The following is a 25863-nucleotide window of genomic DNA, read 5'->3' as shown; positions in this document are numbered from 1 at the left end:
TGCACCAGTAAGGATAATCTTCAATTGCAGTTCATGGGCAGCCAAGGGAGCAAGTAGTCTAAATGACTGTTTGTATATGGAACTTAATCTAACTGAGAATTTACTTGATATGTTGGTGAAATTCTATCTGAAACAATACATCTTGGTAGCTGACATATCTAAAAGCATTTCTAAAGATAGGTTTGAAAGAAGATAGATTTCATAAAGTTCTTATGACCAAGAGATGTGAGCGAGGAGAATAGCCCTTCGGATGTGTACAGGTTTAAATCTCTTTGGCTCATGTTCAAGTCCATTTCTGTTATGCTTGACCTTACATCATCATTTCAGTAAAGCTGGTTTTACTGAAATAGATTGTGCATTTTACATGGACAACTTAATTTTTTTTTTTATTCATTTTTTTTATGTAGGAGGGACACTGGCCAAGGGCAACAAAAATCCAATAAAGAAAATGCCCACTGAAATGCCAGTCCCATAAAAGGATCCAAAGTGGTAGTCAAAAATTGAAGAATAAGTGTCTTGAAACTTCCCCCTTGAAGGAATTCAAGTCATAGGAAGGTGGAAATACAGAAGCAGGCTGGGAGTTCAGAGTTTACCAGAAAAAGAGACGAATCATTGAGAATACTGGTGAACTCTTGCGTTAGAGAGGTGGACAGAATAGGGGTGAGAGAAAGAAGAAAGTCTTGTGCAGCGAGGCTGCAGGAGGGGGGGAGGCATGCAGTTAGCAAGATCAGAAGAGCAGTTAGCATGAAAATACCGGTAGAAGACAGCTAGAGATGCATCATCGTGGCAATGAGAGAGAGGCTGAAGACAGTCAGTTAGAGGAGAGGAGTTGATGAGACAAAAAGCTTTTGATTCCACCCTGTCTAGAAGAGCAGTATGAGTGGAACCCCCCAGACATGTGAAGCATACTCCATACATGGACGGATAAGGCCCTTGTACAGAGTTAGCAGCTGGGGGGGGTGAGAAAAACTGGCAGAGACGTCTCAGAACGCCTAACTTCATAGAAGCTGTTTTAGCTAGAGATGAGATGTGAAGTTTCCAGTTTAGATTATAAGGAAAGGACAGACTGAGGATGTTTAGTGTAGAAGAGGGGGACAGTTGAGTGTCATTGAAGAAGAGGGGATAGTTGTCTGGAAGGATGTGTTGAGCTGATAGATGGAAGAATTGAGTTTTTGAGACATTGAACAATACCAAGTTTGCTCTGCCCCATTCAGAAATTTTAGAAAGATCAGAAGTCAAGCGTTCTGTGGCTTCCCTGCATGAAATGTTTACTTCCTGAAGGGTTGGACATCTATGAAAAGAAGTGGAAAAGTGCAGGGTGGTATCATCAGCATAGGAGTGGATAGGACAAGAAGTTTGGTTTAGAAGTTCATTAATGAATAATAAGAAGAGAGTGGGTGACAGGACAGGACCCTGAGGTACGCCACTGTTAATAGATTTAGGAGAAGAACAGTGACCGTCTACCACAGCAGCAATAGAATGGTCAGAAGGGAAACTTGAGATGAAGTTACAGAGAGGATAGAAGCCGTAGGAGGGTAGTTTGAAAATCAAAGCTTTGTGCCAGACTCTATCAAAAGCTTTTGATATGTCCAAGGCAACAGGAAAAATTTCACCAAAATCTCTAAAAGAGGATGACCAAGACTCTGTAAGGAAAGCCAGAAGATCATCAGTAGAGCGGCCTTGATGGAACCCATACTGGCGATCAGATAGAAGGTTGTGAAGTGATAGATGTTTAAGAATCTTCCTGTTGAGGATAGATTAAAAAATTTTAGATAGGCAGGAAATTAAAGCAATAGGATGGTAGTTTAAGGGATTAGAACGGTCACCCTTTTTAGGAACAGGCTGAATGTAGGCAAACTTCCAGCAAGAAGGAAAGGTAGATGTTGACAGACAGAGCTGAAAGAGTTTGACTAGGGAATTTGCAAGCACAGAGGCACAGTTTCGGAGAACAATAGGAGGAACCCCATCAGTTCTATAAGCCTTCCGAGGGTTTAGGCCAGCAAGGGCATGGAAAACATCATTGCGAAGAATTTTAATAGGGAGCATGAAGTAGTCAGAGGGTGGAGGAGAGGGAGGAACAAGCCCAGAATTGTCCAAGGTAGAGTTTTTAGCAAAGGTTTGAGTGAAGAGTTCAGCTTTAGAAATAGATGTGATAGCAGTGGTGCCATCTGGTTGAAATAAAGGAGGGAAAGAAGAAGAAGCAAAGTTATTGGAGATATTTTTGGGTAGATGCCAGAAGTCACGAGGGGAGTTAGATCTTGAAAGGTTTTGACACTTTCTATTAATGAAGGAGTTTTTGGCTAGTTGGAGAACAGACTTGGCATGGTTCCGGGCAGAAATATAAAGTGCATGAGATTCTGGTGATTGAAGGCTTAAGTACCTTTTGTGGGTCACCTCTCTATCATGTATATCATGAGAACAAGCTGTGTTAAACCAAGGTTTAGAAGGTTTAGGATGAGAAAAAGAGTGAGGAATGTACGCCTCCATGCCAGACACTATCACCTCTGTTATGTGCTCAGCACACAAAGATGGGTCTCTGACATGGAAGCAGTAATCATTCCAAGGAAAATCAGCAAAATACCTCCTCAGGTCCCCCTAACTAGCAGAGGCAAAACGCCAGAGGCACCTTCGCTTAGGGGGATCCTGAGGAGGGATTGGAGCGATAGGACAAGATACAGATATGAGATTGTGATCAGAGGAGCCCAATGAAGAAGAAAGGGTGACAGCAGGATTAGAGGTCAGGAAAAGGTCAAGAATGTTGGGCATATCTCCAAGATGTTCAAGAATATGAGTAGGGTGTTGCACCAATTGCTCTAGGTCGTGGAGGATAGCAAATTTGAAGGCTAGTTCACCAGGATGGTCAGTGAAGGGAGAGGAAAGCCAAAGCTGGTGGTGAAGATTGAAGTCTCCAAGAATGGAGATCTCTGCAAAAGGGAAGAGGGTCAGAATGTGCTCCACTTTGGAAGTTAAGTAGTCAAAGAATTTCTTATAGTCAGAGGAGTTAGGTGAAAGATATACAGCACAGATAAATTTAGTTTGAGAGTGACTCTGTAGTCGTAGCCAGATGGTGAAAAACTCGGAAGATTCAAGAGTGTGGGCACGAGAGGAGGTTAAGTCATTGCATACATAAATGCAACATCCAGCTTTGGATCGAAAATGAGGATAGAGAAAGTAGGAGGGAACAGAAAACGGGATACTGTCAGTTGCCTCAGACACCTGAGTTTCAGTGAGGAAAAGAAGATGAGGTTTAGAAGAGGAGAGGTGGTGTTCTACAGATTGAAAATTAGATTTTAGACCGTGAATGTTGCAGAAGTTAATGAAGAAAAAGTTGAGGGGTGTGAAGAACACTTAGGGTCGTTGACAGAAAGGCAGTCCAACCTGGGGACATTTATGGTGCTCTCCCCAGATGGGAACTCTGAGGCTGATGTAGGAGTCGCCATGATAATTTTGAAATTTTTGAGTGAAGGGTGTGTGTGTTATTAGGTGCTTGTAGTTTTGTGTGGAGGAAGAGAGTTGTCTTTAGAGGGCAGGCTGTGACTGCCCCCTTATGTTGTGAGACACAAAGGGAAACGTTCAGTGAGGTCACAGCTGGGTTTAATGATAAGTTCACAGCACCCCCTGAACAGTGCTTTAGACCTCACTGGGAGTAATTATTGTTTCAGCAGGTGTCTACTGCCTCCTGAAAACTGCCTCCTCCTGAAATAACATTAGACACAGAAGAAGTGGTAACTCTACATGAAAAGGCAACAAAGGAGTGTTTAGCCACTAACATGCCTCTGCAGGGTTGGAATAGTTACTCAAGAATCCTACAAAATCTTTTAAAGGAATGACTTGAATCAGAGTTATCCTTGAGGCAAAACTTACTTGGTATGGAATGGGATGTGAATAGTGACAACAGCTTCAGTATTCTGAACAAAATCTGAATAACAGATCATTACTAAGCCAAATATCTCTCTTATTTGATCCCTTGGGTATAATAAGCACTATAACAATAAAAGGGAAAGTGTTAATACTTGAAGCTTGGAAGGAGAAAGTTAGTTGGGATGCTATCCTCCCAGAATATTATTCATCTGAATGGGGAAGAATAAAGGAGGATTGTATGGTAGGAACTGAGGTCTTTATCCCCAGACAAGTCAATTTAAATGAAAGTGACAGTGTACAACTTCACATCTGTGACATGTCCTCAAAAACATATGTCGTAGCAGTCTGCTCATTCACAGCAAATCATAGTGAATTGATAATGTTGAAATCATGAATAGCACTGGTGAAAACCTGAACCTTATCTCATTGAGAATTAACAGCAATAGAAATGGGTACTTAGCTAAATATTTAATGGAAATAACCACAAAAGATCAGCTTGGGAGTAAAGGGATAAACCCTCCCTTTAACTAAGTAGTAATATAGACAGTGAAATCTGCTTACAATGGATAAATAAAAATTAAAACAAGAATCCATATGTGAAAAATAGAGTAGAGAAGATGCTGTTGACACAAAGGGACTGAGCACCACCATATTCCTACCAAAGAAAAGCTATCAGATCTCTTGACAAGGTGTATAACATTCCCCATGTTATTAAAGGAGACCAAATGGTTTCAAAGTTAGTCCATTAAAAATCATATAAAGAGATAGCATTCAACTTAGCAGAAGCTCAACCTCAGGCCAACCATCTACTTAATCTGGCAGTTGATATAAAAAAATACTCCTCTTTCAATACATTAATTAATGTAACCAAAAGAATATTCTACTTCATTACTCAGAAACTGGGTAAAACAATGCCAGATGCTTTAAAATTTTGGATCAAACAACAACAACATGAATTCTTTATAGACACCCATAAAGCACTAAGTGACAGATCGAAAAATAAAGTTAAACTAGTAAAAAATCTTGGGCTCTACTGGGATAATGAACAAATCATAAGGTGCCGGGATAGAATAAAAAATGCTAAGCTTTCATATGAAATGAAGCATCCTCTCTTACTACCAAAGGTGAGTCACCTCACCAAATTAAACATAATGGAAGCCCATAGAGTAACCTTACACAGAGGAATGGGGGACATTCTAGCTCAAATTAGGAAAAATTACTGGATACCTAAAGGGCGTGAAGTAGTGAAAACTTCCTGAAGGATATGATATGCTAACGTTATGAGGCAAAACCCTTAATGTATCCAGAACCCCCAAACATACTTCCAGAAAGAGTAAGCCTAGATAGACCCTTCAAAGTAATGGGTATTCAGGCACTCAGGTACTCATTACTCAGGCACTCTGATAATAACAAGTGAGGGTGACATCCCAAAGAAGGTATATATATATATATATATATATATATATATATATATATATATATATATATATATATATATATATATATATATATATTCACCTCTGCCAAAACAAGAGCAATTCATCTAGAAGTGGCCAAAGACCTTAGTTCAGAGACCTTCCTGCAACTGTTCAGAATCTTTGCAGCGAAGCATTCCTGTCCCTTTATTATCATAAGTAATAATGCTACAAACTTGGTAGGAATGGCTCACTTTATTGAAGATATTATAAATGACAAAAGGTACAACAAGAATTAACAAATAGGCAGTTTCACTGGAAATTCATCACTCTAAGGGTGCCCAGGCAGAATGGTTTCTCAGAAAGAATGATAGCGCCAGTCAAAAACTGCCTAAAGAAAACCCTAGATTGATCCAAATTAAATCTCAAAGAATTGAGAACGGTAGTAGTGGAAATTGAGACCTGAGTCAATAACTGGCCTCTAACTTACTTAGATGATATGAGAGAAAGTTATCATTAACAAAAATTGTTATAGAGGTGGGGGAAATACTGATCTGAAGAATATCTTGTCAGCCTATGTGAGAAATTTTATGACGCTCATCCAGCTGAGAGTGTAGTTTCTCTTAAGGGAGATGACATTGTAGGACAGAACAGAATTGTTCCAATTGGCCTTTAGCTAAGATATTAAAATTGTATCCTGATGATAATGGTATCATTAGAATGGCTGAAGTCATGGTAAAGGGACAAAAGACTCTCGGAATTATAAATAAACTAATTCTGCTGTAGTGCTCTCCCAAGCCTGCTCAGATCAACCCTGTTGAGGTCAGTAGACCTGGTGTGCTCCCCCAGGTTTGGGAGAGAACAGATACTGAGGGGCAGACTGGGCCAACCTGAGTAGCATCTCAAATGTCACAGGTGAGGTGGAGGAATTTAATCTCAGGTTGTCATATTAACGCCTGACCCCAGGATGTGGAAATTTCCACTTGTATCATGCACCATATGAATGTCTTATTCATTTGTGTTATGACTCGTATATAAATTGTTAAGTCATGTTAAGAGATAATTAAGGTTAATCTAGTACAAACTAAATATTAAATGGGAAGCAGAGTTATGCTTTTTTACCACTCTGCCAGTTTTACTCAGTTAAATTCACTAAGTTGAGAAGAACTTACAAGCTAAAACCATTAGGTATTGCAAGGAAGCTTCCTTAGCTATGAAACATGGCCAGTCCAGCTGGCTTAAAACTTCAGCAACCAACTCACCCTTGGCTGTCACCATAATTCCCAGCCATGAGAACCTCAGCCAAGTTATCATTTATTTATGATTATGTTCAGTGATGCTTCCTGTCATTAAGTGTTAGCTGGGAGGTAATAGGATGAGTAAAATTGTCAAATAGTTCCAACATGTGTAAACAACTAATTAAAGGTGCATGGATTTTTCATGTCAGCTGTAGGTTATGAAGCATGAGAAATGCATTTAGATATTAATTAGTAGGTGCTAATTGATGAAACCAAGAGGTGCACATTTACCTGGTGAAAAGTTGTGCCAAAATAGAATACTCCAACACAATTTATTGTTAGGTAGGTCATCATTAGCATTTCCAAATTGGCAAATTTTTGAAATTTTAATGGTCAGGTTCAGCGATAAGATTGAGGTGCCTCTAGTTGCCATAGGGCTGCTAGGTTGATGAGGAGATGCCCATGGACTTAATGCTTTCTGACAAATACCCATCTGCTAAAGGTCAGCATAAACTTTCTTTGCTGCCTGAAACTTCTCTGGAGATAAGTGTCCATACTTGGAATGTACCAGAGGACCTGTTATCTTGATGTAGTGGAAGATGCCATGCTTTGCTGGCTGGCCAGAACTCTGATGGAATTCTGATCAGAAAACTCCCAGGAACAGTAGAGGGTTTTGTAGGGGGGATCTGTTCTCATGGAACAGATTCATGGGGAATGTCAATGAGAGCTGAGGGGTGTTGAATGGAAGGTAGCTATATCCAGTAGTCTGTGGTCAGCGACGTTGATGCATAGTGACCCAGGAAATCTGCTCCCAGGATTGGCATCTTGATGTCTGTGATGATGAATTCCTTCAAGAAGCTGCATTCAACTGTTTGAATTGGGATGGTCTGGATGCTGTAGATTGAGATGTTGCTTTCTTTGGCAGCAATAAGCTTGTTGTTTGATCATCACTTTGAAGGACAGCTTTGTCCTCTAGTGTTGCTGGAAATAGGGAACAGAAAGTTCCTGTATCTACTGTGATGATGAAGAATCCTGGTGGACTGAGTGCATGAATGTTGCTTAGGTTGGGCTCTTGGCAGGCCAATGTGTTGGTTTGTGGCAGCCTTGTTACGTGTTTTTTAGCCACTGGCATTCGGGTATCCATTTTTGAGCTTATGTTCCAAATGTATAGTGGTAGTAGCACAGTATGTGGGGTGGTAGTTGACTGTGGGGTCTTATTTGCAAATGTATGGTTGGTTGGCTGGTTGTGAGAGGCAAACTTGGCAACATTAGTGTCAGGGAAGTTGGGACAGAGGAAATGGAGCCTGGAATGTAAGAGATCCTGGCAACATTGATTAGGTTATCAGCTTTTTTATATGAGGTCTTCCATAGGATATTTATCAGCCTCATGTAGGGCTGCCTTTACAGAAGAAGGGAGATGTTGCAGCCAGAACTCACAAAGTAGGCCTATATGGTCATGGGGTCCAACTCAGGCAGTATAGCGAGAGCATACATCTTGTTCCAGTCTGCATGTGCTGTGGTGTCTTAAGAGGTGGCTGTAGCATATTTAGAAGGTGTTGGACACATGTGCTGATGAGCAGTGTAAATTCCTGGAGGATATAACTCTTTGGGTCTTCATAATCGATGTAATGTAGAATGGATTAATCCATTCCCAGACATCAGTCTACACTGTCTTAGCAGCTTATGATAGATGCTCCCACAACCAAGATGGCTGCTTCACAGCATCTCCAGCTTGCAAATTATTTATCCAGAATTGTAATGCCACCCCCCCCCTCCAGTTCCCCCCTCCTCCCTCCTCCTCACCGGTCCGATCAGTGCTCTAATGAGACGAGGCAAAGATCTTCACGGCGAAGAAGAAAAAAGAAGAAGAAGAGAGAAGAGGTAAAGCACGCACACACACAAGAAAAAAAAAAAAACATTTTTGATTGGTAATGGTTCTCGCCTTCATCGTCATGGCCAGAGGGTAGGGAGAGGTTAATTATCACACAGTACCTACAGTGTGGCTTTATTATGAGGAACGAAAAATATAAAAATAGCAAAAATAATTAAATGAATAATACTGATGGGATTCTTTGGGTTGACTGACCCACTATGACACTTTATCGAGTGGTTAATCTAGAAAAAAAAAAAAAAGGCACTTGAAATTCTGGTATGGCATATACACTTATACTCCGTTACTTAACACTATGAATACACAAGAAAATAATTACTTTTATAACTCCTCAAGAGTACCATTGATTCTGGGCACCGTTATATCCCTAAATAGCGTCACAGCCTTCATCCATCACTTCTCTACGGCAATAATATTGCTCACAACACATTCACAGTAGACTATACTTGACTAAAGAAACATTACATGGCTAACACTTTCCCAAGACTCTGTGGCCTGTCTCCACGTGGGACCAACACCGGCTATTTTATCTGTTGCCAGAGGGAAGGGAGACGCCATTCTGTCAACACGTACAGTCACTATATCTTCACTAGAGACATGAATAATAAATATGAACACAGTAATATTCACTTCTAAATAAAAGAAAAATCAAATATTTCAGAGCTACGAGACCCACCTGTTGCCAGAGGGAAGGGAGACGCCATTCTGTGCTCTCCCCCTCAACACCCACCCCCAGGCCTCTGAAGTTATTGGAACCTTAGCTAGTTCTCTCTCTCTCTTCTTTCACAAATAATTTTACTGAACCGTGAGTTTAAATAAAATGCAGGAATAATTGGCTAGCAAGGTGAGCATATAGGCTGGACATTAGTTGAAGTTAATAATTGAATTCTAAATTACTAACATATTTTATAAGCTAGGGAATGACACCTTATGAGTTACTGGTAGGCTGACGCAACATGATGTAATCGTATTATTCGTATTACCACTGATTAGAGAAAACCACAGTTGAAATAAGTAAAGACTATTTATAACAAATGTTTCAAGACTTCTAAATCACTCCCATGAATACACGCCTTATAAATATACTTTTTCATATAATCACTAAACCTTTAATTACCGCTATTATCCTCCTCTTCACCGCAAGCTACAAAAGAAAACAATTATTGGGGAGACTCAAAGAAACACAGAAATAATAAAAAGGAGCGTTACACACGCCCATTCTCCCAGAGTTAAACTCACGGTGAAGAATACATGCAAAATCCTACCTATACACTTTCCCTATCCTATCCATACATAAGGTCTACTAAACAGCTGACACTGACTCAACCACTTACCCTTGAGTCACCTGACTCGTACATTTCTTCCCGTAGGAAATTGTACCAACACCTTTCACATACAGAATACTTACAGGAAAAGAGAACTTGGACCCCAGTCACCCTCTGCTCTACGGGTAATCTATGGAGAAGTCACCTGACTAACTCCGTCACTCTCTTTATTCCCCGTCTCATAGAAAAGGAATAATCTATTACATTCGCAGTATTCGACACATTCGCCAACATTCACACAAATCATTCCTCTTACTACAACGAAGACTGGGGTAATACGTCCTCAAGGGAAACTTAGGACCCGTTAGAGGTGATGACTGTAACTTGAGGAGGAAGTAACCAAGTACGACGTTCCCTGGAAACCTCACTTCTCGAACTAAAGCCCACAAGAATGGGGTACACTTCCCCGAACTGAAACACATAAGCTACCATCTGGTATGAACTGTTTTGACACGACGAGAATTTGGGGACGACTTTCCCGAAATGCCCCACTCTATTTGTGGCTGAGACAGTGTCACTGACCTTCGAACACTTGTGACAGATGAGGATTTCCTGCTCTTAACTCACTTCATTCCTAACCCTCACATCCTATACATTATAACACTGTTCACTTCTCCTCACTCCTGAGTTCGTGCATCACATTAGCACTCCTCAATAAGACGTCTGGGAGGTCGACGGCGGCGGGGAGGGAGGTCTTGATCCTCCTCCTCCTCCTCCTCAACACATCCGTCTGAATAGTTCTCCTCCAACTCCGGAATAATTTCACTCCGGCTCACATACGGTTTCACCTTTTCTGCTGCTCTTTGTACTAACTTCCCAGAATAGGGGTCCTCCACTACATACAGTTGACCGTCCCTGATTACCTCACTCACTCGATATGGTCCTTTCCACTTAGCATTCAATTTGGTAGAGGTACCAGGCAACGGAGTTTCTGATTTCACCCACACCAAGGACCCAACTGAGACCTTTTCATCACGTCGTTTTCTGTTCGCCACTGCACAGTACCTCCTCTGTGACGTCACACTAGCGTCTTTAATCATGCGCTTAAGTTGCTGAACGTCACTATCTTCAGACTGCACCGTCAGGAGAGGCGCCGTGACGAAACGAGGTGGCTGTCTTGCGAAGAATGCTACATATGGAGAGACCCCCATGCTGCTATGTACTGCCAGATTCATGTGTGACTGACATTCACTGAGAAGGGCGGGCCACCTTAAAGGGTAACCCTTGCACATTTGGGACAGCACGGTCTTCAGGGTCCGGTGCATTCTCTCGATGAGTCCGTTTGACTGGGGGTGATAGGGAGTGGTGTAGAGCAGTTCTATCCCATGAAGACCAGCCCAGGTTCTTAGTTCTCGTCCCGTGAACTCCAAGGCATTGTCACACAGGATGGAGAGTGGCCGGCCAAAGTCAGAGATGTATTGGGAAAGCTTAGCTACTATACCCTGAGCATGTTTTGTTTTTAGAGGATAAAATTTTACATACCTAGAGAAGTGATCTATGATGGTGAGGATATACCTTTGACCTTCCTGTCCGTTGGTCATGTCAGTGAGATCAATGGCAATCCTCTCCAATGGCTGTGACACTATAGGTAACTCTCGGTATGGCTGTGACATTCCTCGGCTGTGTTTGAATTTTTGGCAGTTTAGACACTCTTTAAGATACTGTATTACATCCGACTTAATAGTAGGCCAATAAAACAACCCTTCTGCCTGCTTGAGGGATTTGAACTGCCCAAAATGTCCTGATTGATCATGAGCAACTTCTAGTGCCTTTCTGACTAGGTGTCGGGGTACTACTACAGTGTAATTTAGACTGCCATCTTTGGTCTCTCTAACATAGTGCAACACACCATCCAGAACTTCAAACTGATCAAGGGTTGCCTTAGCAATCTTTCGCCCTGGCAACACCCCACCCTTCAAGTAGTCTAAGAGTTCATTCCAAGTTGGATCTTCGCGCTGTCCTTTAATGAATTCCTCTCAGGTTAGGCCTAACCAGGTAACGTTGGGTTGATGTGTGATAAGCCTAACAGGACGCGACAACTGATCAGCAACTACATTATCTTTTCCCTTTACATACTTTACGCGAAAGTGATACTCGCGCATTTCCAGCATCCACCTAGTTACTCTGGGCGACTTAGTCCGCCTACGGAAGATAGTAGTGAGCGGTTGGTGGTCGGTTTGAATCTCAAAGTTGGTTCCCCAAAGGTAATGGTGGAAATGACGGCAAGCTAACACGACAGCTAACGCTTCTTTGTCGGTGACTGAATACTTCTGCTCGCACTTACTGATCTTCTTAGAATAGTAACCTAGAGGTCGGACACTTTTATCAGGTTGAACTTGGTGCAGTACCGCTCCTACGCACTCATCGCTAGCATCTGTGACTAAGACCAGAGGAAGTTCAGGTTGATAACTAGCCAAAATGGGCGTTGACATAAGTTTTGTTTTGAGAGCCTCGAATGCAACCTGACATTCATCCGTCCAACTGAACTTTACATCCCCTTTCATGAGATTTGTGAGAGGCATGGCTATCTTTGAAAAATTGGGTACAAATTTCCGATAAAACCCACACATGCCAATAAATCTCCTAACTTGCTTGACATTTTTAGGTGGAGCTTGTTCTCTAATTGCTTCTAGATTTTTCTGATCAGGAGTACTTCCATCCTTAGAAACTCGGTGACCTAGAAATTTCACCTCCTGCTTCACCAAGTCGCACTTAGTCAGATTCAGCTTGACACCTTTCTCCTCTAACAAGGCGAACAGTCTACCCAATCTTTCCATTAGCTGGTTGAAGTTCTCGGCCCATAGAATGATATCGTCTAGATAGTTTTTGACCCATCCCTCACGCAACAAAGGCGTCAAGATTTCGGCCATCTTGCGAGAAAAGATTGCGGGTGCGCAACTCAGTCCGAACGGTAACCGACGGAAACGATACAGTGATATTCCATCAGAGAAAGTTGTTAGATCTCGGCTTTCCTCATCCAAGACTATCTGGAAGTATGCATCCTTTAAATCTAGTGTGGCATAGTACTGGTGACCTGCCGCGACATTGACCAAATCCTCAAGCCGAGGTAATGGGTAAAGATCCGCAGCTAGCCGTTCGTTCACCTGTCTAAAATCCAAACACATTCTCTTACTCCCATCAGGTTTGTTCACGAGGACAATTGGAGACAGCCATGCTGTACTCGAAGGTTCAATCACACCTCTCTCCTCCATCTCCACTAGCATTTGAGATACTAACATCTTAGCATGTTCAGGATAACGGTACATAGGAGATTGGCAAGGGTTTGGGTCGGACACGGCAATGTGGGCAGGTTCACCCGAGATGGTGCCTATGTCCTTCTTTTCTAACATGAACAGCTTCTCATATGATAACACTACATTGGACAATTGTTTTTGTTGATCATTCGCTAGGTGAGCCCAATTCTGTTGATTAATGAGTCTCTGCAAACGTTCTGCTCGGGTACCATTTCCTTCTACCACATCATTCTGAGGTTCCAACTCATTCTCAATACGGGTGTGGCACACTTGTGAGGATGTATCCTCGACTGGACCAGAATATTTCTCATAATAGGCCAATACTGTACCTGTCTTTAGGAACTTATGTACCTTGGACAAATTGTCTACAAGTACGGGAATGGTTTGGGTTTCACTGTCTTCTACTAACAACGGGCAGGTTTGAGAAGAATGTCGAGATTGAGGATATACCAACAGACTCGATCCCGAGTGTTCATCAACCTCAACTTGAATTACTTTACCCTGGTGGGGCTTCAGATGAACCATATCTTTGAGCTGAACTCGGCTCTTCTCTTCACATTGAACGCTCATGGGAAGAGATTGGCAAACCCTTCCTACACAAACTCGAGTCTTACGGACATGAGAAACAGAATATAAGGTTCCTCCCCAAAGCATCATCTTCTCCCGCGGATTCCAAGTTAAGCTTGACCGCTGAATAACATCACAACCTAGCAACAAATCTCTTTGGAGGTATGAATCTGGCACTACTGAAATCCACTGTTTGCACACTTCTTGATCTCCCACATGAATTTCAACTTTTACCATCCCAAGAACTTTTAACGGATCTCCATTTACCGCTGTTAATGCTGGCAAACACCTGGATTTATCTACTTCAAGACTCAGCCTACGTACTGTACTTCGCCGGATTAGGGTTACACAACTACCTGTGTCGAGTAACGCAGAACAGAGTTTACCACTAACTATGAGGTTGACTACAGGTGATAGATCTTCTCGGCCTAGTCATTGAGTAGAATCACCGACTGATACGTTGGGTGTTCCTTCTGTCAATTGTGTGTTACGGACTGACTGGGATTTCTTGGGAAGGGCACTTGTTCTCCCATCATTTTTCTGGGGAACTGAAGGTGTCCGTGGGGTTTTTCCCGGGCATGTGGGATTACCCCGACGGCAGCCGTACCTCCTACAATCGAAACAGTGTCCCCTTTCTGGTTTCCTCCAACAATCTCTCAGGGAATGAGTTTCAGTTTGGCAAAATGCACAGAATTTGCGAGGTGACGAAGGTGCTTTGGAGACACATGACCTACTTATTTGTTGTTGCAACTGATCTAGTTTAGCAGCAATTTTTGACAAATTATTTTCAGACTGGGGAGAGGAAATATCTGATTGGATGCTGGCTAAACTCTGCGAGTTACTGCGAGAGCAAGAACGAGAGGTATCCTCCCCAGGATGATTAGGAACTGAATTGACTGACGCATGTTTTTGCATTAGCAAGATCCGTTCATTTTCTACATGTCCAAGGAATTTGTTCAAGGGAATATTGTCATCCATGAACGTCTCAAGAAGATCTTTACTGCTCTTGGGGAATCCCTGCAATAACTTACGTTTGAGAAGCTTGTCTCGATCAGGTAGAATTTCACCATGAAATATCCCCCGGATAGCTGCATAGTGACATTTGAACTTGTGAACAAAGGATTGAGGGGTTTCTAGCCAATCATAGTGAAAAGAGTCACTCTGTCTCCAAGCTTGATCAAAATTCAGGTCCACGCCAAACTCTTTGGTTAGGTATGTCTTACAGTCCTCCCATACCTTTACTTCTCCTTGTCTTTGCGCTGTGTGAATCATAACCGCCAAGTCCCCATCAACTCGCGACTTAGCCACTTCCAGTCTAGCGTCTGAATTACTTGCGCACCGCTCAACCGACTCGAAAAACATCTGTAACCGTGCCGCTGAGTTTAAACGTTGCAATTCGTCCAACTCTAAGATCTTAATGTCACTCGGCTTGACTCTAACCTCTGAGGTTGACTTCGCAGGGGTACTTGTCATGACTGGGGCTAATGGCATGGAATGACTAGGGAGTGAGGTTTGAACTTGCAACTGACTGTTTGAAAGAACGGCTGGAGTACCTCCTCCCTCTGGGGAAACTGCCCTACTCAGCGAGTCCTCCAATCCATCAATTCTCATTGACATATTTTCAAGTTTAGCCACCGTAAACTTCATTGTATCTATCATTACCTGATTGGCATTGACCTCTGATTCTCCCTGCTCTGGATTTTCCCATCTAACTCCACCGTATTCTTCATTCTCCTCCATATCTATTAGTGACTCTATGCGATCCATGTTGAACTTTAGTGTACAGGGCCAAATAGACGAGCTTTGGCTTTGCTAATATTCATAGCCAACTTTTGTTGAATTTGAGCCTTGGCACTGGTTTCGAAATGTACTCCATCTCTTCCAAGGGTAAACACAAAACTGTTAAAATTGATACACAAGAACTGTTTACTTTTAAGCAAAGCGGCATTCACTGCACGTTTTATCTTTTTATAGCGTTCATTCGGAATTACTGGTCTGCTAGATGGATACTGTCTATTTTCTATTTCTACCAAAATAACCTTCGAACCGCAATTTCGTTCAATTTCTTTGCCAATGTTCAGAATTGTATCTGTTAATTCACGAGGCTGTGTATTAGGATTGATGTCGTTGGTTCCTAACCAGAGGAAAGTGAGGTCATGTCTCCATGCCAAGACGTGATTCAATCTCTCGTCATTAAAGAAATTCCTAGCTCTTGCTCCTCCTGCACGATATATCCTTACTTCTGAATTCTCCACTTCCACATCAAACCTACGTGGTACCTGGCTATGACCTACAACAGCCACTTTGAACATTACTTGACCCAATATTACCCAACTGTCAGTACTCTGTCTCTCCCAATACGACTGGCCAAGACTACAGCGAATCCCACCGCTATGCCACCAGTGTAATGCCACTCCCCCCTCCGGTTCCCCCCCTCCTCCCTCCTCCTCACCGGTCCGATCAGAGCTCTAATGAGACGAGGCAAAGATCTTCACGGCGAAGAAGAAAAAAGAAGAAGAAGAGAGAAGAGGTAAAGCACGCACACACACAAGAAAAAAAAAAAAAAAACATTTTTGATTGGTAATGGTTCTCGCCTTCATCGTCATGGCCAGAGGGTAGGGAGAGGTTAATTATCACACAGTACCTACAGTGTGGCTTTATTATGAGGAACGAAAAATATAAAAATAGCAAAAATAATTAAATGAATAATACTGATGGGATTCTTTGGGTTGACTGACCCACTATGACACTTTATCGAGTGGTTAATCTAGAAAAAAAAAAAAAAGGCACTTGAAATTCTGGTATGGCATATACACTTATACTCCGTTACTTAACACTACGAATACACAAGAAAATAATTACTTTTATAACTCCTCAATAGTACCATTGATTCTGGGCACCGTTATATCCCTAAATAGCGTCACAGCCTTCATCCATCACTTCTCTACGGCAATAATATTGCTCACAACACATTCACAGTAGACTATACTTGACTAAAGAAACATTACATGGCTAACACTTTCCCAAGACTCTGTGGCCTGTCTCCACGTGGGACCAACACCGGCTATTTTATCTGTTGCCAGAGGGAAGACGCCATTCTGTCAACATGAATAATAAACATGAACACAGTAATATTCACTTCTAAATAAAAGAAAAATCAAATATTTCAGAGCTACGAGACCCACCTGTTGCCAGAGGGAAGGGAGACGCCATTCTGTGCTCTCCCCCTCAACACCCACCCCCAGGCCTCTGAAGTTATTGGAACTTTAGCTAGTTCTCTCTCTCTCTTCTTTCACAAATAATTTTACTGAACCGTGAGTTTAAATAAAAATGCAGGAATAATTGGCTAGCAAGGTGAGCATATAGGCTGGACATTAGTTGAAGTTAATAATTGAATTCTAAATTACTAACATATTTTATAAGCTAGGGAATGACACCTTATGAGTTACTGGTAGGCTGACGCAACATGATGTAATCGTATTATTCGTATTACCACTGATTAGAGAAAACCACAGTTGAAATAAGTAAAGACTATTTATAACAAATGTTTCAAGACTTCTAAATCACTCCCACGAATACACGCCTTATAAATATACTTTTTCATATAATCACTAAACCTTTAATTACCGCTATTATCCTCCTCTTCACCGCAAGCTACAAAAGAAAACAATTATTGGGGAGACTCAAAGAAACACAGAAATAATAAAAAGGAGCGTTACAGAATGAATGTATTGAATGAACTTAGTGACACAGAACTTAGTGACACAGAAGATACTGTTTAGACCAATCTAGTGAGGGAAGCCTTACAAAGGGACACAGAGAGGAGCAACCCTCTTACTGCCAAGATGAAGGAGATCATAACACTTAGACATCATGCTACTGGGAAAAGCTACCAGGAAAATGTAGTTGTGCAGTAATGATGGCATTAGAGGTCATTGAGAGAGGCACATGTGGCTCAGAATTACTCCTGAGCACCGAAAACTGTTTGCTTACATTGAGGCTTATCAGTGGAATCACATTAACCTTATTTCAAAGACTGAATTATTATCTTACACTCTGTGTCTCCTCCAAATTTATAAAAACGAAGTAGATATTTATAGAAACTATAAATCAGTAATAAATGGCAGTTTTTACTATGTCTTTTAATATCTGAAATCAAGTAACTTTGTTCTAGAACTGAATTATGGTACCACAACCAAAGCAATAATGAGTTCAAAATTTTGTTCAAAAACTGATTTGTTAGAAAAAGGGAGATGTTTGGTAACCAAGGTTCCACTGTACTCTGTTTGTATAAAAAGTTGCTAATCTCTTTCCTTGCCCAAGTCCTCTATACCCTTTTCTATAATGTCTACTGTGTTTTAAAGCTCTGCACAAAAATTAAGTAAATTTATAGGAATTGAACACATTAGGAGGGTTGAGTGGAGAAGTAATTTCTTTTGGCAGGTATCTTTGAAACTCCTTTATCAATCTTATCATGAAAGTTATTTATTTAAATTTTTTCACTGTTTCAGGGAGTAAGAAAATACAAGTTACAATGAAGCCAATTCAACAGGTGTCACTCTGGGATGAGGATCAGGTGAGTATTTGTTACTTGGATAAGACGTCACCTCCTCCTTGCATCCTCTTCTCTTTCCACTCCACCTGCCAGACATCTGGGCTTCCCCATATCACACATCTGTGCTGTAAGTTCTTGATTATTGATAGCATTAAAGAAACCATATGAGAAGCAATAAATGGGAGCTCTGAGGTTATTTAAGAAGTTCTGAGAGAGAGAGAGAGAGAGAGAGAGAGAGAGAGAGAGAGGGGGGGGGGGGGGGCAAGCATGTGTGTTAAACTGGTGTAATATGATTTAAACCCATTCTCTGCGGCATGGGTTGAAAATGACCTAAATAAAACAAAATTCTAAACAAGAGAGAATTTTAGGAAATTATTCTTACTCTGTCAATCAAAATTTGATGAAGAATGACCATGTAAAAAAATTCTGGAAGAAAATTGGCATAATCTATGATATTTTATACTTTTCTTTCGATTTCTTGTGAAGCAACATGACAGTAGATGAAAAATCAGTGATCAATGAGTTCACTACCAACGGCCACTCCTTGCCATCCTTACAATAAATTTCCCTGTGTATTTATTTATCTATTTATTGACTTGTTTACTTATTTATTTATTGTGTGTGTGTGTGTGTGTGTGTGTGTGTGTGTGTGTGTGTGTGTGTTTTGTTATACATTTTTAGTGTAATTATTATTCTCTTTCCTGCGGTACTTCATGTAAAATTATAAGAACATATGACTTGTAAGTGAGGAACAACAGGGTGCATGTCGCACAATCAGGCAATGTGATCAATGTTTGTTTGTGTGTGTGTTCTACTTTTTATCCTGCATCATCTCACAGTACAACTATAAAGACATAATGTGAGTGATAAGTAAGTCCAGTAGCTCAGTTCAGTCTCGTGTTGACACAATACGTGAAATTAAAAACTCTACCAAAAATCATGCTAATTTCAACTGATATGCAAGGCGGTTATATGAAACATTTCAGACAGAAGGCATAATATTTTTAAAAGGTGGTAAGGTGCTCTCTCTCTCTCTCTCTCTCTCTCTCTCTCTCTCTCTCTCTCTCTCTCTCTCTCTCTCTCTCTCTCTCTCTCTCTCTCTCTCTCTCTCTCTCTCTCTCTCTCTCTCTCTCTCTCTCTCTCTCTCTCTCTCTCTCTCTCTCTCTCTCTCTCTCTCTCTCTCTCTCTGACACATGGTAATCCCACTATTGTCTGTTACTATGATCTGAGAGGTCTGGTGAGTGAGTGGCTACATTGGAAGTGATTTCAGGTGGGAGTTGCCATGGCAACAGACTTCCACCCTCCACTCCACAACCTACCCAACCACCCCCACCCACATCAGTTGTTTTACTGGACATTTGAGTTTAAGGTTATGATTGACAAATTCATCACCAATGCTCTGTATACATGCTACCCATGAAAATAGAAGATAAAGGGGAGAGAGAGAAAGAGAGAGAGAGAGAGAGAGAGAGAGAGAGAGAGAGAGAGAGAGAGAGAGAGAGAGAGAGAGAGAGAGGAGTGGGGGGGGGAAAGCAGGTAGCAACCAATCAGGAGTTAGCCAATGAACCTTCAAGGCTGGATTTAATTTTCACGGAAGAGCCTGAAGTTGTCGAGGATATAAACTATAAATGTCCAATAGGTAAAAGTGATCATGTGGTGGTGGAGTGTACATTGAGAGTAGGAGGAAAGATACAAAAGAATGAGTGCCACAGAATAGGAAGATTCGACTTTGGAAGAACAGACTTTGCAAAACTGAGGAATTACTTTGAGCAAGTGGACTGGAATCAATTCGACAAAGCAAATGGAATAGAAGATAAATGGGGAGAATTTATGAATATACACAATGAGGGTGTAAGGAGATTTGTCTCAAAGATAAGGAAACAAGAGGTTAAGAAGCAAGAGTTGTTTAATAAACAATGTGAGGAAGCAAGGAGAAAGAGAAATCTAGCCTGGATCAAATGGAAGAAAAGGAAAACAAGTGAGGCCTGGGAAAAATATAAAAGGGACAGAAATGAATACTCAAAGGTAAGGAGAGAAGAAATAAAGAATCATAAAAAAGATATTATGAACAGATGTAATAATGAACCAAGGATGTTCTATAGATATGTGAATAGTAAAATGAAGAACAAGAAGGGTTTAAGCAAACTGAAAATAAATGGTACGCATGTTGAACAAGAAACAGAAATTGCAGAAGTTTTAAATGACTACTTTCAAAGTGTCTTCACTGAAGAGGGAACATTTGATAGACCAGTGATGACAGATGTGTCAGTAGGAGGACTGAGTGAGATTGAGGTAACAGTGGATGAGGTAAGAACAATGATGGAAGACTTGGATGTGAGGAAGGTGCAGGGACCTGATGGAGTATCTAATTGGGAATTGAAGGAATGCAGAGATCAACTTGCACACAAGGTTTATGAACTCATTATAACTTCATTAAGGAAAGGGGTGGTGCCCAAATATTGGAAAAAAGCAAATATAATCCCCATATATAAGAATGGAAGCAAAGAAAAACTATCTAATTATAGACCAGTGTCATTAACAAGTGAAGTTTTTTTTTTTTTATGTAGGAAGGATACTGGCCAAGGGCAACAAAAATCTAATAAAAAAAGATGCCCACTGAAATGCCAGTCCCATAAAAGGGTCAAAGCAGTGGTCAAAAATTGGTGGATAAGTGTCTTGAAACCTCCCTCTTGCAGGAATTCAAGTCATAGGAAGGTGAAAATACAGAAGCAGGCAGGGAGTTTCAGACTTTACCAGAGAAAGGGATGAATGATTGAGAATACTGGTTAACTCTTGCGTTAGAGAGGTGGACAGAATAGGGGTGAGAGAAAGAAGAAAGTCTTGTGCAGCGAGGCCGCGGAAGGAGGGGAGGCATGCAGTTAGCAAGATCAGAAGAGCAGTTGGCATGAAAATAGCGGTAGAAGACAGCTAGATATGCAACATTGCGGCAGTGAGAGAGGGGCTGAAGACAGTCAGTTAGAGGAAAGGAGTTGATGAGACGAAAAGCTTTTGATTCCACCCTGTCTAGAAGAGCAGTATGAGTGGAACCCCCCAGACATGTGAAGCATACTCCATACATGGACGGATAAGGCCCTTGTACAGAGTTAGCAGCTGGGGGGGTGAGAAAAACTGGCGGAGACGTCTCAGAACACCTAACTTCATAGAAGCTGTTTTAGCTAGAGATGAGATGTGAAGTTTCCAGTTCAGATTATAAGTAAAGGACAGACCGAGGATGTTCAGTGTAGAAGAGGGGGACAGTTGAGTGTCATTGAAGAAGAGGGGATAGTTGTCTGGAAGGTTGTATCGAGTTGATAGATGGAGGAATTGAGTTCTTGAGGCATTGAACAATACCAATGCTCTGCCCCAATCAGAAATTTTAGAAAGATCAGAAGTCAGGCGTTCTGTGGCTTCCCTGCGTGATATGTTTACCTCCTGAAGGGTTGGACGTCTATGAAAAGACGTGGAAAAGTGCAGGGTGGTATCATCAGCATAGGAGTGGATAGGACAAGAAGTTTGGTTTAGAAGATCATTAATGAATAATAAGAGAGTGGGTGACAGGACAGAACCCTGAGGAACACCACTGTTAATAGATTTAGGAGAAGAACAGTGACCGTCTACCACAGCAGCAATAGAACGGTCAGAAAGGAAACTTGAGGTGAAGTTACAGAGAGAAGGATAGAAACCGTTGGAGGGTAGTTTGGAAATCAAAGCTTTGTGCCAGACTCTATCAAAGGCTTTTGATATGTCCAAGGCAACAGCAAAAGTTTCACCAAAGTCTCTAAAAGAGGATGACTAAGACTCAGTAAGGAAAGCCAGAAGATCACCAGTAGAGCGGCCTTGACGGAACCCATACTGGCGATCAGATAGAAGGTTGTGAAGTGATAGATGTTTAAGAATCTTCTTGTTGAGGATAGATTCAAAAACTTTAGATAAGCAGGAAATTAAAGCAATAGGATGATAGTTTGAGGGATTAGAGCAGTCAGCCTTTTTAGGAACAGGTTGAATGTAGGCAAACTTCCAGCAAGAAGGAAAGGTAGATGTTGACAGACAGAGCTGAAAGAGTTTGACTAGGCAAGGTGCAAGCACGGAGGCACAGTTTCGGAGAACAATAGGAGGGACCCCATCAGGTCCATAAGCCTTCCGAGGGTTTAGGCCAGCGAGGGCATGGAAAACATCATTGTGAAGAATTTTAATACGTGGCATGAAGTAGTCAGAGGGTGGAGGAGAGGGAGGAACAAGCCCAGAATCGTCCAAGGTAGAGTTTTTAGCAAAGGTTTGAGCAAAGAGTTCAGCTTTAGAAATAGATGTGATAGCAGTGGTGCCATCTGGTTGAAGTAGAGGAGGGAAAGAAGAAGCAAAGTTATTGGAGATATTTTAGGCTAGATGCCAGAAATCACCAGGGGAGTTAGATCTTGAAAGGTTTTGACATTTTCTGTTAATGAAGGAGTTTTTGGCTAGTTGGAGAACAGACTTGGTATGATTCCGGGCAGAAATATAAAGTGCATGAAATTCTGGTGATGGAAGGCTTAAGTACCTTTTGTGGGCCACCTCTCTATCATGTATAGCACGAGAACAAGCTGTGTTAAACCAAGGTTTAGAAGGTTTAGGACGAGAAAAAGAGTGAGGAATGTACGCCTCCCTGCCAGACACTTATCACCTCTGTTATGCGCTCAGCACACAAAGACAAGTCTCTGACACGGAAGCAGTAGTCATTCCAAGGAAAATCAGCAAAGTACCTCCTCAGGTCCCCCCAACTAGCAGAGGCAAAACGCCAGAGGCACCTTCGCTTAGGGGGATCCTGAGGAGGGATTGGAGTGATAGGACAAGATAAAGATATGAGATTGTGATCGGAAGACCCCAACGGAGAAGAAAGGGTGACAGCATAAGCAGAAGGATTAGAGGTCAGGAAAGGGTCAAGAATGTTGGGCGTATCTCCAAGACGGTCAGGAATACGAGTAGGGTGTTGCACCAATTGCTCTAGGTCATGGAGGATAGCAAAGTTGTAGGCTAGTTCACCAGGATGGTCAGTGAAGGGAGAGGAAAGCCAAAGCTGATGGTGAACATTGAAGTCTCCAAGAATGGAGATCTCTGCAAAAGGGAAGAGGGTCAGAATGTGCTCCACTTTGGAAGTTAAGTAGTCAAAGAATTTCTTATAGTCAGAGGAGTTAGGAGAGAGGTATACAGCACAGATAACTTTAGTATGAGAATGACTCTGTAGTCGTAGCCAGATGGTGGAAAACTCGGAAGATTCAAGAGCGTGGGCACGAGAGCAGGTTAAGTCATTGCGCACATAAATGCAGCATCCAGCTTTGGATTGAAAATGAGGATAGAGAAAGTAGGAGGGAACAGAAAAGGGGCTACTGTCAGTTGCCTCAGACACCTGAGTCTAAGTGAGGAAAAGAAGATGAGGTTTAGAAGAGGAGAGGTGGTGTTCTACAGATTGAAAATTAGATCTTAGACCGCGAATGTTGCAGAAGTTAATGAAGAAAAAGTTGAGGGGGGTGTCAAGACACTTAGGGTCGTCGACGGAAAGGCAGTCCGACCTGGGGACATTTATGGTCCCCTCCCCAGATGGGGACTCCGAGGCTGGTGTAGGAGTCGCCATGATTTTAAAATTTTGAGTGAAGGGTGTGTGTGTTATTAGGTGCTTGTAGTTTTGTGTGGAGGTAGAGAGTTGTCTTTAGAGGGCAGGCTGTGACTGCCCCCTTGTGTTGTGAGACACAAAGGGAAACGTTCAGTGAGGTCACAGCTGGGTTTAATGATAAGTTCACAACACCCCCTGAACAGTGCTTTAGACCTCACTGGGAGTAATTATCGTTTCGGCAGGTGTCTACTGCCTCCTCCTTTGAAGTGGCAAAAATGTGTGAAAGATTAGTGAAGCAAAGATGGAGTACATGTGGAAAAGAGAGATATTAATGGACAGACAATTTGTCTTTAAAATAGGAAGGTTGTGTATGATAAATTTAATGTGCTTCTACTCCAGAGTCATAGATATAGAACAAGAAAGAGAGGGATGGGCAGATTGTATTTATTTGGACTTTAAGAAAGCATTCAATATTATGCCTCACAAGAGACTGCTGTGGAAATTAGAAATGTTTGGTGGGTTGAGAGGAGCACATTGGATCAGTAACTTTCTAAGAGGAATGGAAATGAGAACAGTGGTCAAAGATAGGAAGTTATCATGGAGAGGTAATTAGTGGTGTCCTGCAGGGGTTGGCACCAGCCCCATTTATGTTTGCTGTCTATGTAAAAGATGGAAGGGGTGAATAGTTGCATGAGTCTATTTGCTGATGCAAAATTGATAAGAAAGGTGGAGAGGATAGAGGATTGTGAAGCTCTACAGGAAGATTTGAATGTTATTTGGGATTGGAGTGGCACTTGGAAAACGGAGTTTAATGTAAAAAATGTGGAGTGTTGAAGATTAGGCACAGTTGTGTGAGGCCAGTCTTAGGTTATAAATTGGTTAGTGAGGAAATAAAAGTGAGGAGTAAAGAGAAAGACCTTGGAATTACTGTCACTGATAAGCTGTCCCCAGAGGTGTACATGTAAGAAGGAAGACAGGGGAAACATATAGTCTGGTGAGAAACATACAAGAAGCATTCAACTATCTGGATGAAGAGATGATTAGGAATTTAATTGTGACAATGATAAGACCTTGTTTGGAATATTTGGCAGTGATATGGTCACCCAGCACTGAAAGGGACATGGAGAAATTAGAGAGAATACAATGAGCAGCGACAAAGTTGCTTCCAACCCTATCAGAGTTATCGTATGAAGAGAGAATAAAGAAACTAAACCTGCCCACCTTGGAAGAGAGAAGAGAGAGAGAGAGAGGTGACCTGATTGCCTTATATCAGATTGTGTTGGGATATGAAAAACTGGATCCGAGTGATTTAGTGGTGAAAGACTAGAAGTACAAGAGGGCATGAAAAGAAGGTGAAGAAGGGCGTGTGTAGAAAGAATATTAAGAAGAATAGTTTCCTATAAAGGACTGCAGGAATCTGGAATGAGCTGCAAAAGGAAGTAGTAAATGCAATAACTATACGTGATTTTAAGGAAAAACTGTTTAAGTGTAGATATTGAGACTGGACAACATGAACTTAGACTCCTCCCATAAACCACAACTAGGTAAATATGCACACACACACACACACACACACACACACACACACACACACACACACACACACACACACACACACACACACACACACACCCACACACACACACACATGCATCCTATTTACTACTATAATGTTTCATGTTCAAATTTAACAAAATGCATATTGTTCAAGGAATAAAAATCAGTAACAAAAGCAGAAATTAAGAGTGAAAGATTAGGCAAGAAAATAAGCTAGGGTATGTGAATGGAAGAACAAGAAGCATATAAGTGGATGAGGTAGGGATAATTCTTTGTTACATATGTCACATAAAGAACCAATGATGATTGACAATGGTAGCTTCTGTGATATACAAGGCAAACTGATTATTCTTACAAATGCATTGATGAAGATAGATAATTAAGTTTTCATGTAATTCTAAAGCATTCTAGAGTACTGCATCTTTTGTTTTTGTATAGTTAATTAAGAGTTCTAACATTGGCATTTTCACTTCAGATTTGTACAGTGTTGGCTGGTATCCACATTGCCCCAGGCAGTGCTGAGTATGAGGAACTCAGCAACCAGCCCTCTTCCTCACACACTACAGGTAAAGAAAAATTTTTCGCTTTCCTAAGATATATAAATTCCCACAAGCTC

At 41.4% G+C, this 25863-nt stretch overlaps 1 protein-coding gene across 3 annotated transcripts in view; it reads left to right on the top strand.

Annotated features, from left to right (window-relative positions):
• LOC135110854 (tRNA endonuclease ANKZF1-like) overlaps positions 1–25863 on the top strand; it is a 169324-nt gene that overhangs the window by 26745 nt on the left and 116716 nt on the right. For 2 of the 3 annotated variants that reach the window (XM_064023461.1, XM_064023460.1), the window contains exons 2-3: positions 18063–18127; positions 25723–25813. In XM_064023461.1, coding sequence (XP_063879531.1) covers positions 18086–18127; positions 25723–25813 — 133 coding nt within the window. In that variant the 5' untranslated portion in view covers positions 18063–18085. The remainder of the gene's footprint in view (positions 1–18062; positions 18128–25722; positions 25814–25863) is intronic. The other variant, XM_064023462.1, reaches the window with a different exon arrangement.

This window comes from Scylla paramamosain, chromosome 21, assembly GCF_035594125.1.
Source record: "Scylla paramamosain isolate STU-SP2022 chromosome 21, ASM3559412v1, whole genome shotgun sequence".
Taxonomy (NCBI): domain Eukaryota; kingdom Metazoa; phylum Arthropoda; class Malacostraca; order Decapoda; family Portunidae; genus Scylla; species Scylla paramamosain.
The sequence above is the reverse complement of the archived record's forward strand: the minus strand, read 5'-3'. Positions and strand labels throughout refer to the sequence as shown.